This window comes from Theropithecus gelada, chromosome 15 (assembly GCF_003255815.1).
Source record: "Theropithecus gelada isolate Dixy chromosome 15, Tgel_1.0, whole genome shotgun sequence".
In the NCBI taxonomy this organism is placed as follows: domain Eukaryota; kingdom Metazoa; phylum Chordata; class Mammalia; order Primates; family Cercopithecidae; genus Theropithecus; species Theropithecus gelada.
Genome location: NC_037683.1, coordinates 83606200 through 83625190, shown reverse-complemented (window position 1 = coordinate 83625190; position 18991 = coordinate 83606200). Strand labels below are relative to the sequence as shown.

The following is an 18991-nucleotide window of genomic DNA, read 5'->3' as shown; positions in this document are numbered from 1 at the left end:
CAAATAGGAGAAAGCAAGGGAAAGCAACATCCAGAGTGGGAGGCCATCAGAAAGGGACAGGGGAGGCAGAAGGCAGCCATAAAGAGTGAGGGAAATAAAAGGAGAAAAGCTGAAAGGCTGGACTTCTTTACAGTTCTGCATGAGCTGCTGCTCACTCACCTCTGCTCTGGTCCCGTGTGACAACTCACTGAGGCGGAAATAATGTTCATGAAAATAGGTCCTGTCTTTGATTTGGGCCCTGAAGAATCACACCTGACGCGCTTTAGAAATGGGTTCAGAGGTCACAAAGCATAGGCAGGCGACACATGTGTGCCAGGCTCTTAGTTTAGGCATTCATTTCTACTAGATCATCTGGGAGACCTTGAGCTAGACTGCATTCTAAAATGTCAAGGACATTGAAAAGAAATACTTTACTTCCCTCACAGGAGTATTGTGAGAATTAAATAACAAAAGGTACCTACACCCCAAGGCAGGCTTGAGGAACCTCATTTTCTCCAGGTGCACAAGAACAGGCCTTCCCCAAGATTGGAGAGAGTTCTTGGCCACCCAAAGATACCCTGGACTAAAAGGCAGGCTTCAGAGTTGACTAGACCATGATTCAGACCCCAGCTCTGCCACTTCCCAACCTTAGAAAGTCTACTCATTCATTCTTTTATTCATTCATTCACCACATAGGTACCAAACAAAATGTATTGAACAGAATTTTACTCATGACCTACTTTGCACCAGGGCACAGTGCTAGATGCTGTGGATACAGAGATGAACAAGACCGACAAGGTCCCTGTCCTCATGAATGCTATATCTTCACAGGAAAAGAGATGAACAATGAACAAGTAACAAAAAAATGAGATAATTTCAGGTTGGGATAAATGTTATACACAAAATAAACTGGGCAAACTAATGAGGAGTAATCTGGGTATGAAGAAAGTGGTTATAAACTGCGCGGCGGTCAGGAATGTTCCTTTCTGAGAGGAAGCACTTGACCTGGGATAGAAGCGTAGGAGCCAGCTTGATATGGGAATGGCTGGGGAAGGAGGCACCCCCTGTGCAGAGCACTGGCCCTGGGCCAGGAAAGGCCTTGGGACTCAAGGAACAGAGAGAAGGCCCACGTGACTATGTGGACTCTGGGACTCTGATTGTGGCAGAATGAAAGCAGATGAAGCCAGCAAAGTGGGGAGTGATCCAACTGTGCAGGACCTCAAAAACCACAGTATGGGATGAAGTTTTACTCGGAAGGCCATAGAACAGTTACACACAGGGGAGGGCCAAGATTTGATTTCCATTTCAAAGAAATGATTCTGGCTGCTCCATCTCTCTCTCTGGAGTATAGAGAGAGTAAGGTGAAAGAGAAGATCCAGCTACAAAGATATTGAAGTCGTTTAAGAAATGATGGCAACTTAGACTAGGGTGGTGGCTGGAGAGAGAGAAGTGGACATGTTTGAGATGAATTTTAGGGGTGTCACTGAAGGGTTTCGTCTGGAATTTGGGGAAGAGTGGCAATGAAACAGGAGGAATCAAACTATTTAAATTTCCTGAAACTTCAGTTTCTTCCCCTAAATTTGATGTTATTGTAGCATATTAAGGACTAAACAAGAGAGCATGTGCTGCCCAGCACAAAGTAGGTACTTGATAAATGGCCAGCTTGTCCCTTGTTCTGACCCAGGTTGAACTCTGAACCTTCTAGAAGTTCCAGCAAGTTCATTTCAGGACTCAGTCATTAGAAATTCCAACTATTAAAAAATGTATGCTAAGTCAATAGGTTCAGAAAAATCTCTTAAACTGTCATCAGTTTGGAAGTAAAGTCGATACTGAGTTATTAAACCATCCAGAACAGCCAATATGAAGCTTCCAGACAGACTGTAACAGCTGGCAAGTGTTGGCCGTATGCTTATTTGGATGCTCTGTGACTTAAAACTCCTTTCTCAATGGCAAGAATTTTTGGAGAAACATGTACTCTCTGTGGACAGAAACCACATGTGGAAAACAATAGCTTAGGTTTGGGTGTCATAACTCTGGAAAACTCTTGATCTCTGAAGCTTTGACAGGGGTGAGTCACTCACAGTGAAAAAGCTACCTAGGGGCAGGAAGACCATTCATCTAACTCTGTTGCTACCCAGCTGTATGGTCACAGGAACATCTCCCAGCACTTCAGGGAGGGGGACCTGGGCAGGGACACTACACAGACATATCCTTGCACAGGCATTGGCTACCACAGAATCTGCTGGGCTACCATGCCTGGTTTCAGTGCAATTCAGCTGCATATGAGCGTGAAACGCACGGTCTTTCTTATTGCTCTCTTCTTTTCTGCTTTTATTGTAGTTATTCAGAGCAATTGTTCTCTATGTTGGATGTTACAATACCCTGGTGCACTTTATAAAATACTGATTCCCAGGCCCCACACCAAAAGATTCTGACCTAATCAGTATAGTAGATGTACCACCCAACTGATCCTTCAGGAATGAAGGGCTTATTCTCCCAGTTGCTGAAAGTGTAGCCAGTGGACAGCACTCGACTTGTTAGTCATCTGTGGAAAGTTGCCTGGCATTTCAAGGCAATACCCTCTTCCTGAGGTAGCCAGCATCCAATGACCAATCAATGTGGGACTGTAAAGACAACATTGCTCAACCCAGGACAACTCTGAAAGGCCATACCAGTTTCAGAGCTCCCTGTAGGTCAGCTGAAGCCTTCCTTGAGAACGCACTGCAGCCTGACAGCTTCTCCTGCCTGATCGCCTGATCCTGCTTCCTTTCCTTCCCTTCCCTTCAGTGGTGATCCCAAGAGCAAACCTTATAAACTTCCTGCAAATAAGTCTCCATCTCAGGGTCTGCTTTCCTTGGTTTGGGGTAATACTTGGACATCAGCATTATAAAGCTCCAGAGGTGATTTTTTTTTTTTTTTTTTTTTTTAGATGGAGTCTCGCTCTGTCACCCAGGCAGGAGTACAAATCTTGGCTCACTGAAACCTCTGTCCACCTCCTGGGCTCAAGCAATTCTCCTGCCTCCGCCTCCTGAGTAGCTGGGACTACAGGCATGCACCACCATGCCCGGTTAATTTTTAAAATATTTTTAAGTAGAGATGGGGTTTTATCATGTTGGCTACGCTGGTGTCCAACTCCTGACCTCAGGTAATCCACCTGTCTCTGCCTCCGAAAGTGCTGGGATTACAGGTGTGAGCTACCATAACTGGCCCTCCCCAGGTGATTTTAATGAAGGTGAATAATCCCTGCTCAAAAGTCAGAATGTGACAATCAGTCAACAGACAATTAGTGAGCACCAACTGAGTGCCAAGTACATTGCTAGGTTTTTGGTCCCAGATGGAAAATTGAGAGAAATTAAGAAAACTGACTCTGATTGCAAAGCTAGCAAGTGGCAGACTTGGGGTTTAAAACTAGAGAGATTGCTGTGTCTATTCTCATAATCACTATGTTATGCTGTCTCCACGATGATGGAAGGGAAGCATAGGATGCCAGGGAACCCTAACCTCGCCATGCTGTATAGGCGCGGAGAGTGGGGTCAAAGAAGGATTCTTTGAGGAAGTGAGGTTTAAGCTGAGATCTAAATAAGAAGAATGTAGGCAGAGGCAACAGGGAATGCAATAATATAAGGTAGGAGAGAGCAGAGTGTGTCCCAGGAACTGATTGCTCAGTGTGATTACAATGGAAAATGCAAGACGTAAACCTGGGGAGGTGGCCGATGCTAGAGCATGCCTTTTCTCTAAGAGCAAAAGGAAGCCAAAGGGTCCCTGCAGGGGAGGGTTGCAGCTTGATAACTCTACTGCTGGACAGAGACAGATTGCAGGGGAGCAAGAATGAATGGCAGGTGGGAATGGTTTTTAATTTCAATTGTCAGATTCAATTTAAAGACCAATGGTTCTCATCCAAGGATAGGATGACACCTCTAGGACCATTTGGAAATGTGTGGAAATAATTTTGGTTTTTGCAGTAATCACAGATGCTAAACATCCAGGAAGGTGAGAAATGTTCTCACCACAAAGGCACAACTGTCCTCTTCAAAATGCCAAGGGGGCCCTCATAGGGAAATTATGCCATAAGCAAAGCACAGAAGGCTTAACTGTAGAAATATAAATGTTCTAAGCCATAACAATGTGAAAGTTCAGTAACTGTATATCTGGGAGAATTTGGGAAGTCAAGGGGGTAAGAGAGGTGAAGGCAAATGCGGGGTCGGGGAGATTTATTCATTTTAACATGGTGGGGTGTCAAGAGACACTGTCTAAAGGTTATGGATCCAAAACTAGATGGTTTAGTATATTAAAGTTGTAAAGGGAACCAAGAAAAAATGTTCAAAATAAAAACAAAACTAAAAATTATGAGGAAGAGAGAGAAAAGCACAAGGAATAGAAGGAATAGTGTAAGTTCCTTCTCTTTCATAGTAGGGAGTCAGCCAACACAGTTAAGGTTAATGAATCAAGAAATGGAGGTGGAAATATATTTAGAGTTATAGAGGAAGCCATCAGTGAATCAGGAAGAAAAACCATTAGAAAAACAAGAGGTGGAAGTGAATTTTAAATATTTATTTATTTATTTATTTTGAGATGGAATCTTGCTTTGTTACCCAGGCTGGAGCATAGTGGCACGATCTTGGCTCACTGCAACCTTCACCTCCAGGGTTCAAGCAATTCTTGTACCTCAGCCTACTGAGAAGCTGCGACTACAGGTGTGTACCACCCAACCTGGCTAATTTTTGTATTTTTAGTGGAGATGGGGTTTCACCATGTTGGCCAGGCTTGTCTCGAACTCCTGACCACAGGTGATATGCCTGCCTTGGCCTTCTGAAGTGCTGGGATTACAGGTGTGAGCCACCACACCCAGCCAAATGAAGCAGTTAGTCTTACTGTTTGTTTATTTTGAGATGGACTCTTGCTCTGTTGCCCAGGCTGGAGTGCAGTGGCATGATCTTGGCTCACTGCAACCTCCGCCTCCTGGGTTCAAGCAATTCGCCTGTCTCAGCCTAATTAGTAGCTGGGATTACAGGCACATGCCACCATGCCTGGCTAATTTTTGTAATTTTTTTAGTAGAGATGGGGTTTCACCATGTTGGCCAGGCTGGTCTCGAACTCCTGACCTCAGGTGATCCACTCGCCTCAGCCTCCCAGAGTGTTGTGTGAGCCACTACACCTGGCTGGAAGTAGAATTTTGAGTTCAGCAGTAGGGACTAGTGAGGGAAACTCTGACTTCTCATTTTATCCCTTGTCTTAAATATATTTTTGTATGTTTATTTCAACCTGTATATGTTATATAAGTAAGTGAACTTCAGTTTCCTGCCTTACCCAATGCATGCTTCTATGGTGGATATCAAATGGTTCTTTTACTCTCTGAGAAGCTATTTCTGTGTAACAGGGACCTGCCAAGAACTAAGGGCCACTTTCAGACAGGTAGCCAGAGTTCTCTAGTGTTGAACTGTACTGTCTCCTCATCTGCACTGGGGCTGAATCCATAACTCGTTCTTTCTGAGTGCTGTAAGAACTTCTCTGCCCCCACTGGGTCTAGATCCATTTTTCCCTAAGTGGTTGTGGGGAACTGTGCAGTTGCTGGGCGGCTTGGTAGCTGGCCTCCAGAAAAGAAAAGGGCAAATTCCCAGGGGCACCGTTATCTGCTAGGAGGTGTGCACCAATTCAGGTATAAGCAGAGACTCACTGTAAAGGAATGGGCAGATTCCTAAACAACCCATGTTTGTTAATAGAGGATAAAGTGGGGTGGGGTGAGATGAGTGGAGTGATGAGCAGGAGTTAGAATCCAGCATGGCCTGAATTTTAACCATCTAAACAGTGGCTCAGCTGGGTCTCTATTTGCCATTATTTTTTACAGCAACTGGTAAAACTACTCCTCTGTCTTTTTATGTAGCCCTTCCACGGGCTTTACATGACATTGCATGGTAGTTAGTTGCTTATGTATCTTAATCTTCTACCATCTGTGATCTCTTCTTCCTCAAGGGTAGGATCTGAGCCTCATTTTTATATTCCTTGTACTGAGCATGTACCTAATAAACACTGGGTGAGTCAAGAAAATGAATAAGTATATAAATAAATAAATAAAGCCAAATGAATAAATAAAATGCTTATTATATCCTCCTTTAAAAAAAATCAGCATAATAGGACATAGAGTGTAACAAAGATTCCATTACTTTTGGTGCACCCCTGATTGTGGGACTCTGGTATTTGCTTGTGTGTGTGTACGTGTGTGTGTACATGCGTGTGTGTGTGTGTATTACCATACTTGCAAGAGTTACATAATTGGTAATGGGAACTCAAGTTAGGCCTTTGGGATCCCTAAGAGGTGCAGAGAAACTTGGATTTCTCCAGGACTAATAAATCGAAGAGGAAAGTTCAATAATGCTGCTGCAAGAGTCCATCTATAAGATGACATTTATAGGAAGAAAGGCTCATTCAAAAATTATTTGATATTGTCTAGGCAATGAGCTTAAAGAGCAAGAGTCTAAGCTAAGGGTAGAAACATGGTACTAGAAACACCTGTTTGCTTCCTCTCTCATCCAGGGAGCTGAGCATTATATCTCAATTTAGTTAGGTGATCAAAGACTGATAGAATTACGCAAGGAACACTTACAACACTATCTACTTAATTTGCATACAAATAAAAAGAAGCCGTTTCTGTAAGATTGTGGTAAAATGCAGATGCTTCTACTCTGCTAGAGGTATTAGAAATTAGTTTAACTCTTTTAGAAATCAGTAAGTCAAGGAGACTGCCGTGCCATTCCTGCCTAGCAGTGGAAAATAGTTTTTCTTCTTACCTAGCAATGGAAACAAAAGACTTTCAGAGGTCTTTGATTAACCATGGTAAAGATTTAATGATGTCCTGGCGGGTTTTGTAATGGACTAAAAGTAACCAGGCAACATTGTGATAGGAGTGGTGTACTAGATTTCTTTAGCAGGAAGTTATAGATGGACACAGCTATGATTCTATCCAGATGGTTGTAACTAAGAGAAGTTCAGGCTATGAATGTCTGTGCAAGTTCTACTGTTTCCCCAAGTTTGCAGCTTCCCCAGGGGAGCCTGCACTTTGGGTAACTCCTGGATTTGAATGTGATAGTCTGATTCATTCATTCATTCATTCCTTCCTTCCTTCCTTCCTTCCTTCCTTCATTCAACAATGTTTATTGAGCTACCACTCTGTGAGTTATCTGTTTGAAGGACACCACTTTCTTATTTTTCTTTGAGACCCTTTCTTACACAGACAGGATACTCAAGAGATATTTGCCGACTGACTGACACAGGTTGAAACAAAATGGATTTTTCCCACACTGGTTTCATTCTGAGTTGCAGTTGACAGAATTTATTGCATCTGTAAAACTTCTTTAAGTTTATGAGTTGCTAAGCTTGAGAGATTACAGCTTTCTTTTCCATTCCCCTTGCAATAAAGATCTCTTTTTATATTCTCATTTCTATCAAAATCAGATGCTGACAGTTACCTTATGTAAATTCTCTCTGGCTAGGGCAGTGTTGGTTCTATATTTTTTAATGAGCTTTCTCATCCTGTGTTCAGCTAGAGCCTTAGGTTGTTAACCTTAAAGCCTCAATGCAGAACCAGGCTCACTGATTTCACCTTTTCAAAATACTAGCATTCCCACTAGTGTGTGTATGTGCATTTGAGAGAGGGAGGGAAAGAGAAAGAGAGAGACAGAATTATGACTAAAGTTTCAAACTAAAGTTCAGCTGTTGAACTTGGACTATTCATGTACTCCCAGTCTTTGGATTAGTCTCAGGGAATTTAAGAGATAAACAAAAAGCAAACTCTAGGTGGCTGTGATTCAGAGACCCAGAAAACAGAAAATAACTGAAGGATTAATCTGTATATGGCTGGGTGTAGGGTGTGAGGGTGAGGCCGTAGGCCTGAACAAAAGGAAAATAATATCTCACCAGTTGACAGTAGCTAGATGGATATTCACAAACTAGTCCAGCAACTAAACATGGACACAGGACAAATTGGCTCTACTGTACCTTGGTAGGCATGGGCTTCTTAAAGGTGATTTCAGCTTGCATCCAAACACCCCTTGGGGACTCCAACACAGACCAGATCTTCTCTTGAACCACATGGTTCTCTTCAAAGATGTAAACGGCTAGGGTGTCACTCATTTTTAAAAATCCATAGATGGCATAATGAAAACGCAGACAATACTGCAGGTTTCCTGGTAGGGAGGGCCCATAGAGCCTTCCAATGTAGCCAGGCTGAGATGTGAACTTCGTGTTGGCTAGCAGGTAATACCCTGCAAACAAGATAAAGCATATCAGCAATGCAAAATAATCCAATCTAGATTAGCAAGTGGTAAAATGTGATTAAAGTAGTAGAACTAGACAGCAAAGACTACCAGCTATGCTTTAAATGATAGAAAGCATTTTCTAATGTCTGTGGCTTAAGTGACAGAAAACATCCATGCGCCTCATTGAAATGAAACCTCATTTAATTCTAAGTAAACCTTATAAACCAGTACAGATTTTCTATAGCACATGCCCAGATTTCAGTCATTAATTAGGATTTACACTTTTCACAAAACAAAAAGGATGAAATCATCTTGGAGATACCAGCTGCTTGGGTCAACCATCTGACTTAGATTGTATATTCCGAGGACTGAACCATAGTGAATAGAAGGCCCAGAGCAGATTTTTTTCTTATTATCTCTTTAGTGACCTATAGAGATGGCAGGATTTCAGGCTGGCCTGACAGTCTTTGTGGAAGTTTGTGTCTGGGCAGAGTCTACTCCTCTCTTGGTCAAATGTTAAAACTGCCCTTGAAGAGCAGGTTTTTCATCAGATGGATCCTCCCATGTGCTGAAGATCTGTGTTCTTCCTTTATTCCTTCTAAATAACAAAGAAAAATAAAATCAGGAACCTCCCCCTCCCACCATCCCCATGGTCAATTTAAAATGAGTTCCTGTATCCTGGAAAGCCTGGGCAGAAAAGAAAACAAAAACAAAACCCACCTTCTTTTTCTCTTTCTTTTTTCTGCTCCTCCTCCTGTCAGTTTTCTTTTGGGTGCCTCAGTCTTTGTATACCGTTTAGTTTTACCCAGTTATTTAACTCAAAAGAAGAGAAAGACATGCCAGAGCTCTCTCTCCCTCCCTACACCAAGAGGCCATGTGAGGACACATGATAAGGTGGCCATCTGCAAGCTAGGAAGAGACCCCTCATCAGAAACCACCCTGATGGCACCTTGATTTTGAACTCACGGCCTCCAGAACTGTGAGGAAATAATGTCTGTCGTTTAAGCCACCCAATCTGTGGTATTTTGTTATGGCTGCCTGAGCAGACTATTATGGGTGGCCGTACAACAGCCAGAACAACCTTTTTGAAACCTAAGTTTCATCTGTGTTTCTTCTGCTTAAAACCTCTCCGTGGCTTCTCATGTCCTCTATAATAAAATTCCAAATGCTTCCTGTGGCCTGCCACACCCAGGATCTAGCTCCCTCTCTGACATCATTTTCTTCCATTCTCCTCCTCACCATTCCTCCCCACGGTGCAGCCATACAGACCTTCCTATTCTGTGGTGTGACCAGCTCTTTCCAAATTCGAGGCCTTCACAGATGTTGTTCCTTCTGCCCGGGTCACGCCCACTATCCCAGCTAACAGCAGCTTTCCTCAGAGAAACTTTCCCTGAATGCTGAACCAAAATTAGATTCTTCCCTCTATTCTCTCTCAGAGCTCTCTCTTCATTTCTTTCTACTGTGAAAGAAGGGGATCAGAACATGCCATATGTCACTTTGGCATTTTGATTATTTTGAGGTAAAGTCACTTAAGAAACAGAGGCAGGAAGGACCCTTTGACCTCCCCTTTTCTATTATACTTAAAAGCAGGTCATAAAATTTCCTACGAACAAGGTGCTCTCCCTGTCCCAGAAAGGGAAGAACATTCTGTCACTAAAGACTGGGAGTTGACACCAAAATGGATCTGTACAGACAAACTTACTAACATAACCCTCATCTTCCATTAGTTTCCTTCATATATTTCCTAGTCACTTTCCCATAATTTACTGCCCCTGGAAACTTAAGCCCTCTAACCCCCCTTTCTTTTTTGTCCTGCTACTTCTCCACAATTTTATTATCCTTTGTTTAAAATGGTATTGAAGCTCTCAGGCCTATCTGCTTCTTTGGGTCTTCATTGTTTTTATGAAGGCTCCCAAGTACAATTAAAAATATTAAATAAAATTTGTGGGTTTTTTCTTGCTAATCTGTCTTACATCGCTTTAATTCTCAGGTCCAAACATGGAACTTAAGAGGGTAGAGGAAAAGTTTTTCCTCCCTGACAGCAGCACTTGCCACAACCTGTGATTATAAGTTTGTTTGTGTATGTATTTGTCTAATGTTTCTCTTGCCCACTGAAAAGATTGTCTGCCAGTGAAGGTGGGATTCACTTCAGACTTGTTCACTATTGTATTCCCCAGGAGTTAGTCCACTTGAATGTTTTATTACTTTGAAAATTGACAAACTGAGAGTATGGTGAGTCTTTTTGTCCCAAACAGGTCCCCGTTTCATCAGTTCACTGCTCCCAGAACTCAAATGGTTCTCTAGAGATGATTTTCCAGTTAATCAGCCCAAGGTCAGAATAGAGTCGGTAGGGCCTTTATTTCTACAGGTTGGGCAACCTCTAAGAAAAGAATACAAAATTACAAGCACGAAATTGTGAGGGCTCTTTCAAGGCCTTTCTCAGGGCTGGTACAAGGCAGGGGCCCTGGAACCTAAGCTTCACCAGCTCCATGGTAAACTCACCTCAGTCTCCAGTATATAAATATGTGTTGAATAAGTGAATGAGACACTGAACTCCTTGAGATCAAGCTCTTCGCACTTGTCTACACTGGGTTGGGCTCCACAAAGGCTATCATTAAATTAATAGGTAATCCCTACACAAGGAGCACTCAGACTCCTGTTTCCAAAAGCTCCTTTTAAGTATATCCATCAAATGTCCACTCAACATTTTTTAATAGCTTTTCCCCTCCACAATAGATTTTTTAAATTATAGTAAAATATACATGGTATAAAAGTTACCATTTAACCATTTGAAAGTGCACAATTCAGTGGCATTTTGAGCATTCACAATGCTGTGCAACCATCACCACTATGTAGTTCCAGATCATTTTCATCACCCAAAGGCAACCCCATATTCATTAAACACTCTTATTCCCTCTGCCACGGCCCCTGGCAACCACTGAAATCTTCTTTTTATCTGTGAGAATATGTCTCTTCTGGAGATTTCATATAAATACAATTCAACAGATTTTTTTCCTTAAAGGTATTGCATCTAAAGTGAGTTCCTAAATATTTTACAAGGATTTGCCTGTTTAATTAACTAGCAAATAGGTCTGCTGACACAGCAACTTGAATTTCAATTTTAAAAAATTGTCAAACACAAGATTACTGATTGTCTTTGCTTCTTCACAGTTGCCTTTTTTCTTTCAGTCAATGTCTTTGCAGGTATGACGTAGGAATGGCCAATAAAGCTTACGACTACCCAAGATGTACCCACATAGACAGATGCCTGATTTACCTAAGCCTGTAGTGTGGTCTCCAGCCCGATACATGTTTGGTTTTACTTTCACTCGGGTCCAGCCTGGACCTTCTTTGTCTTGATAAAAGTTGCAGAGATCTTGCTCAAAATTGCAGCTGGCTTCCACGGCACTGAACAGAAGTTCTGAGCAAAGGACAAACAAAGTTAATGACAATCAGTCCCAAAGATCTCAAAGGACTACATCAACTGGTTGACAGATATTTATATATACACATTTGTACCAGGGGAGACCGAAGAAGTAAAACACAACTAAATATCTTTACCCAAAGGGCTTGCTGACAGGTTAGCATCAAACCAGCGTTTCAACATGACAGGAAAATTGTTCTTTTCCTTTCTAAAGGGAGGGGAGAAAGGAGCACTGTTCACATTATAAAAATGAAGTACCCGATTTCAAAAGAAATTTCCTTTCATGACTGTGAACATTTATTCATATACTTCTTCACAATTCACAATTCATTCATAAAAGTTTTAAAATAAAAAACGGGAAAAGGAAGATATTTTATGGGACTCAATTTGTTTCTAAGATGAAGATTTTAGATATTTTACAGAAATAATTTTCCTTTGTTGTTCAATCTCTGTGTCAGAAGCACAGCTGCTGTCTACATTGCCATCAGTAGTAGGAGCTGATCTGCTTGAAGAAAGTCATCACTCAGTTTAAATCGTGCAGGTCAAAGAGTCACAGATCTGTCATGGGTACTGCTATTGCTTTGACTTCACCGAGTTCTGGTATTATTTACCCTGTTCTATAAATACCTCACCCCAGATAGCCTGGAGGGAACATAAAAGATTTCTGCTCTTTAAGAAGACATACAAATGGCCAACAGGTATATAAAAAAGTGTTCAACATCACTAATCAGCAGAGAAATGCAAATTAAAACTACAACAAGATATCTTAGAATGGCTATTAATAAAAAGACAAAAATTAACAGATGTTGGTGAGGAGGTGGAGAAAAGGGAACTCTTACACAGTGTTAGTGAGAATGTAAACTAGTACAGCCACTACGGAAAACAGTGTGGAGGTTTCTCAAAAAAATGAAAATAGAACTACCATTCGATCCAGCAATCCCATTACTGGGTATCTACTCAAAGTAAAAGAAATCAATATACCAAAAAGATATTGCACTTGTATGTTTATCTCAGCACTATTAACAGTACCAAAGATAAGGAATCAACCTAAGTGCCCATCAACGGATGACTGAATAAAGAATCATATGTACATACAAACTGGAATACTATTCATCCATAAAAACAATGAAATTATGTCTTTTGCAGCAACATGGTTGTATTGGAGGTCATTATCTTAAGCAAAACAAGTCAGACACAGAAACACAAATACTGCATGCTCTCACTCATAAGTGGGAGCTAAGTAATATGTACACACTGATACAGAGTGGAATGATAGACAGTGGAGACTTAGAAGGGTGAGGCAGTAGGAGGGGGTATGGAAGATAAGAAATTACTTAATGGGTACAATGTATGTTACTCCAGGATGGATACCTTAAAATCCTCACTTAACACTATGCAATCTATGCCTGTAACAAAACTGTACTTGCACCACATACATTTATACAAATAAAATACTTCTGCTTTTTTGAGAATAACTTTTAATCCTATCAACAAGTGGCTTGTAAATCACGCTGTTCAGATTGCCCTCTTAGAACAGAGGGGATGTGACTGTAGCAGTTGGGATACATTGGGTGCAGCCAAGTGTGATTCTTCTCTGCATGCTGACACACATGTCTAACAATCCAGAATTATGGAGAGATGACATGTGTTGAATAACTGGAAAATTATCTCTAGTAAACATTTGAGCTCTAGGAGCAGTGAGCCGATGAAACAGCTCACTATAAAAACTTACTGTATTCTCAATTTGTCAATTTCTAAAGCAAGAAAGCATTCAGGTGGGCTGAAGAACTGACCCAGATTAAAGTGGATGAAAGACACATGACAACCAAATGCTACCAGGGATGCAAGATTCAATCTTGGTCCAGAAGAACAAATAGCTGTAAAGGTTGTTATTGGGGCAATTGGAAACATTGGTGTATGGACTGAAAGTAAGTTGATAATGTTGTATCAGTATTAAATTTCCTGAACTCCATAATTATCCCATAGTTATGCTGAAGAACGTGTTTGATTATAAAATACACACTAAAATATTTAATGGTAAAGGGGCATGATGTTTGCAACCTATTCTTAAATGGTAGATAAAGCAAACATGGCAAAATGTTAATTTGTAGAGCTGGGTGAAGAGTATATAGGAGTTCTTTGTAGTTTTCCTGCAAATTATGTCCAAGTTTGAAATGATAGAAGATTAAAGAGCTCCAAGAAAATTAAATTTTAAAAAGTAACTGATTAACAACACATTACAAAAAAAAAAATTAGGTAAAAAGTGTTCCTATATAACTAGAACCTGATTGTATCTCAGGGGATATGCCCTAGGAAGTGCACCAGGAGCAAATCCAGATGAGCCAGACTGGAGAAGAGGAAATGAAGAGAATTCTCAATGCTCTAAGATGGGTAGATTAGCCCACACCCTGGTCTGCCTAATTCTGTCAGCACCAGGGTATATCTTTAAGCCCTGAAGATAAAGTCTGTGAAAAATGAACAAGATGTTACACAAACAAGGATCCTTTGACATTCTCCCATGGATATTTGAGACCACAGGAAACCCCATTAAAGTATTCAGTATTAGTCACCCCTCTGCTACTGGGTAATAAAGAAACAAATAAAAGTCCCAAATCTACAGATGGCCATCTAACTCAGGAAATGGGGTGGCACTGCCAAGTGCCATGCACGAAGAGAGGAGTAGGTCAGTTCCTCATCAGGAATGAATCTTCCCCGTCACAGTCTCCTTTTTTTCTTCATTCTTTCTCCCAGCTAGAGAGGGTAGAAGAAGGAATGAATCTTAAAGCAGTGCTCTTGGGCAGCTGCAAGAGAATCTTAACTCAGTTATTAGATGTGTGGGAGGGTGTGGAAGGTGGCATAAAAACGTGAAAGTTTACAGAAGTTTTATTCATAAGCACCAAAACTTGAAAGCAACCAAGTTATGTCCTTCAGTAGGTGAGTGGATATATAAACTGTGGTACATCCAGACAACTAAATATCACTCAGCGCGTAGAAGAAATGAGCTATCAAGCCATGAAATGATACAGAGTAAACTTAAATACATATTACAAAGTGAAGGAAGCCAATCTGAAAAGGCTACATACTCTATGATTCCAACTATATGACATTCTTGAACAGGCAAAACTATGGGGACAGTAAAAAGAACAGTAACTGCCACAGGTTGGGGGGAAGGAGAGGTGAATAGGCAAAACAGAGTTTTGTTTGTTTTTTGTTTTTGAGACAGGGTCCCACTTTGCGGCCCAGGCTGGAGTGCAGTGGTGCAATCTTGGCTCACTGTAGCCTCTACCTCCTGAGTTCAACCTATCCTCCTTCTTTAGCCTCCTAAGAAGTTGAGACCATAGGCATGCACCACCATGCCTGGCTAATTTTTGTATTTTTTTGTAGAGACAGGGTTTCACCATGTTGCCCAGGCTGGTTTCCAACTCCTGGGCTCAAGCAATCCACCCTCCTTTGCCTCCCAAAGTGCTGGGATTACAGGTGTGCACCAGCATGCCTGGCCTGAATATAGAGGGGTTTTTTAAGGCAATGAAAATATTCTGTATGATACTACAATGGTGGATACATATCATTATACATTTGTCTAAATCCATAGAGTATACAATACCACGAGTGAACCTTAATGTAAACTGTGGACTCTGGGGGACAGTAATGTATATGAAGACAAGGGGACTATGAGAGACCTCTGTACCTTCCTCTCAATTTTGCTGTGAACCTAAAATGACACTAAAAAAAAATGCCTATCAAAAAAACTTAAAAGTAAGCAAGGATCACTTCTCTCCATGGTGATAGACTGAGTCATATAGAAAATATTTTTCTGATGATATGATTATAATATTTTGCTAATGAATAGATTTGAAATGGATTTTCCTGGGGTCTTGAGGAGGTCTGATTTAAAAAAAAAAAAAAAAGAAAATCTCAAAAGCCTAACTCAAGGGCTAAATCTTTTTCACCTAGAGTGCTGCTTCTGCCATGAGACAGTGTCTGGTTCCTGAGGATGGGGCCAGAGGCCTGTTTGTGACCTGAATGGGTGCAGAGCCTTTGCTTCAAGCTTGTTTCAGAGGTGTTAGTAAAGGGCGGATCACAAATTGAGCTGCTGGGAAGTATAACGATGTATTTGAAGCATAGGGAGGAATCAGAGGCAGTTGGAAGCCTCTGAGCATCTGTTGGTGATCAAGAAAAAAAGAACTAAAGCCCCTTTAAGCAACTTACCAAAAAGCATCATAGTGTAAGCTTTAATTACTTGCTTTCTGACATTTGAACTTTTTAGAAATGAGAAGCTTTGAAGATAATCTAATTAGCAGGAATGTGTTGCAGTTTGAGAGTAGTTGGGAACATTTCTCATCCTTTCCTCTGCTCCATGGAGTTCATGGAAAGAAACTCAGCATCAACCCCACAGATCTAAAAGGCTTGTCAGCCCCTAGAGTGCTAAAAGATAGATACTGGGGGCATTGTGTTTTCTACACTGCCAACCTTGCAGGGTAGTTTTACTTCAGCATGTGCCCGCCCAAGAGCAGGCTGAGACAGCTCAAAGCTGGCTTGGGTAGGAGAGGCAGTGGGACCTGGCACCACACTGAAGACCTATGGGGAAACAAGGGCCAGGCTCACTGACTAGGCTGTGGAGACCCTTGGGGGCATTTAAGATAAGAAAGGCTGGGGCAGCCTTAGCTGTAGCCTAGGCAGCAGTTGGGCCTGGGTTTCCAAATAGACAAGAGGTCGGGGCAGTGTGTTGTCAGTGAATGGCTGATATTGGGGTTTAGGTATTGATTCTCTGAGAGGCGTACCCATGAGTGTTAGGATCTACCCAGTCCCTGGCATATGGCAGAGCAGTAGAGCTCTCAGTTTGAGGCTGGGCCTTACGGCAGGATTCCTAGAAGTGAATGGGATCACCTCTTAGGCATTCAAAGATTTACAGACCAAAAGGAAGGCTTGCTCCCATCTTCTAAAATTTGGGACAAATGTGGTTGTGGAGGGGGAGAGTGAGGGGGCAAAGGGATGGAGAGGAAGTGGGGGGTGGTCTCACTGTTCTCTGGAAGCACTGGGGAGGGGGGCAGTTCATTGGAGGGCCACATGACATTGCTGTTGAGCACCTGTGACTATGAGATGGGTCTCAGGTCCAGGAGATTGGATTAACTCTAAACCCAACCAGATGGTGGGAACAAGATGATTCGTATGTTGAAATGATTCCTGTCTCAGCCTATTAGGGAGATGAGGGAAGAAAATGCTAGATCCAGCTGGGAAAAGCAGAGACAAGAAGTCTGGAGTTAACCAAGATAAGGAAAAAATGTTGGCACCTGTTATGAAACAGAAGGGCATAAACTATTTGTGAAATGTAAGATGAAGTATGAAAACTAAAAGGCTTAGCTTCTAAAGACTCAATCTGGCCCACAGCTGCTCAATGAAAGACATAAAGCAGGCTCCAGCTGACACAATCATCAAGCAAGTACCCTTTGCTGGTTCTCTTTAGTTGCAATCTGACCCACTGTTCTCCAGGGATGGGTGGGCATATTTTGAAAATAAAGTAAATAGTATTGTCTCATGATGAAGCATTTGCTGTGTATCATACTCTGTGCTAAGGCCTTCACAGACATTAACTCATTAACCTTCCCAACAACTCTGTGAAACAGATTCTTCCATCTTTACTATAGATGTGGAAATAGAGTCTCAAGTTAAATAACGTGACCCATGCCACATAGCTTGGAAGTAGCAGAATAGGGATGTGAATCCACATTCCTGGTGGATTAAGCATAACACTACGATGATGCAATTAAACCATTTAAAGCCAAACTGGCTTAGTGGGAAGTTCTGAAGATGAGTATGGAGCCTTGGTTAACCTAACTGTATAAGAACTCATATATGTGGAAGTTCCTGCACAGAAGGAGTCTGTGCTTTGCAGACTGAGGGGTCAACAGCCCTCTTAACACATGGTCCTTGTTTTGCTGGATGCTTTCTTTTCCTTTCACCAGACAGACCACCTGTGTAGTAGGAAAGAGCTCACACAAATTCTCTTTTTTTTCAAAAGGAGGAGCATTTCTGAACATTACTTCTGGGTGATTCAGTTGGTTCTGTTACCTCCAGCTGCCTCTTCACCCACTCTCTGCCCAGTGCAGATATTAGATAAACACCTCTTCTCCCATAGACAAAACAAGGCAATATAAACTTCAGTGTCACTGCCTAGTGATAGAAAAAAGACCTTGTCTAAAAATAATGATAAAGAGGTTGTGAAATTACTATGAATGTAATTGAAATATTAACTGATAGGATTAGAGAGGAATCAAATGTAGAGAAGTAAAACAATGTTGGTTTCTGTGTTATATCAAATTTAGAGACTATTTTAATCTTTGATTATTGTTTGGATTAAATCATTAAAAAGTACGTAAATCTAGTCTGGTTCTATCTGTTTTATAACCTTTTAAAAATTAGAATTAGGAAAACCAGTAGTCAATTTCAGCAGATTAGATTTCTGTTTAGTTTTGGGGTAACAGTTTAGCTCAAGTCGAAAATATTTTTCCATGTAAACTGTGGCTCACACCTGTAATGCCAGCACTTTGGGAGGCCAAGGTGGGAGAATCCCTTGAGCTCAGGAGTTCAAGACCAGCCTGGACAACATAGTGAGAGCTCATCTCCACTAAAATAAAGAAGCAAAAAACTAGCCAGTCCCAGCTGCTCATAAGGCTGAGACAGGAAGATCACTTGAGCCCAGGAGTTTGAGGCTGTAGTGAGTTGTGACTGCACCACTGCACTCTAGCCTGAGTGACAGAGCGAGACCCCCAGTTCCCCTTCCCCTCCCCCCCAAAAAATTTCTTAGTCCCCTGACTTGTAGAATGTATCTGAAATCATATTAAATTATGAACCAACTCTATCTTAAGTGAAAGACCCCAAACGCCAAGTTCATAAATTACTTTCCGTGCTACATAGCCAAGAATAAGGGCTCATTAATAAGGCGGGGTAACCATAATGTCTCCCTTGGTCTCTCAAGGAAACAAATTCACTAAACAGTAAGGTCAATTTTATATATCTGGGTTATCATTATTATTATCCTTCTTATTATAAAACATTTGCTTTCTAATTCACTTTGAATCAATTTGCTTACCTATTTTTCTAGAAAGTAAAAATAATTCTCTCATTTTAAACATCAAATTTATGAAATTGCAAAACTGATCATGATAAAATAATTTGAGGGTTCATCTTGGAAGTGGAAAGTAGTTTAATTAAGAGCACATGCTATTTAGCTAAAACTTTCCAGAGATGTCTACCAAATACTAACATCTTTAAACATAAGGACATTTATAAATTTTGGATACATACTGTTGGAAAGCATTTTTAAAATATATTATTC

At 41.2% G+C, this 18991-nt stretch overlaps 1 protein-coding gene across 2 annotated transcripts in view; it reads right to left on the bottom strand.

Moving 5' to 3' along the window:
- The window catches only part of MAMDC2 (MAM domain containing 2), a 172937-nt gene that overhangs the window by 66947 nt on the left and 86999 nt on the right, over positions 1 to 18991 (bottom strand). For both annotated transcript variants that reach the window (XR_003115923.1, XM_025359396.1), the window contains exons 8-9: positions 11509 to 11652; positions 7972 to 8237 (exon numbers count right to left, since the gene is read on the bottom strand). Coding sequence is in view for 1 of the 2 variants with exons in the window: in XM_025359396.1 (XP_025215181.1) it covers positions 7972 to 8237; positions 11509 to 11652 (410 nt within the window). In the remaining variant the exon portion in view is untranslated. The remainder of the gene's footprint in view (positions 1 to 7971; positions 8238 to 11508; positions 11653 to 18991) is intronic.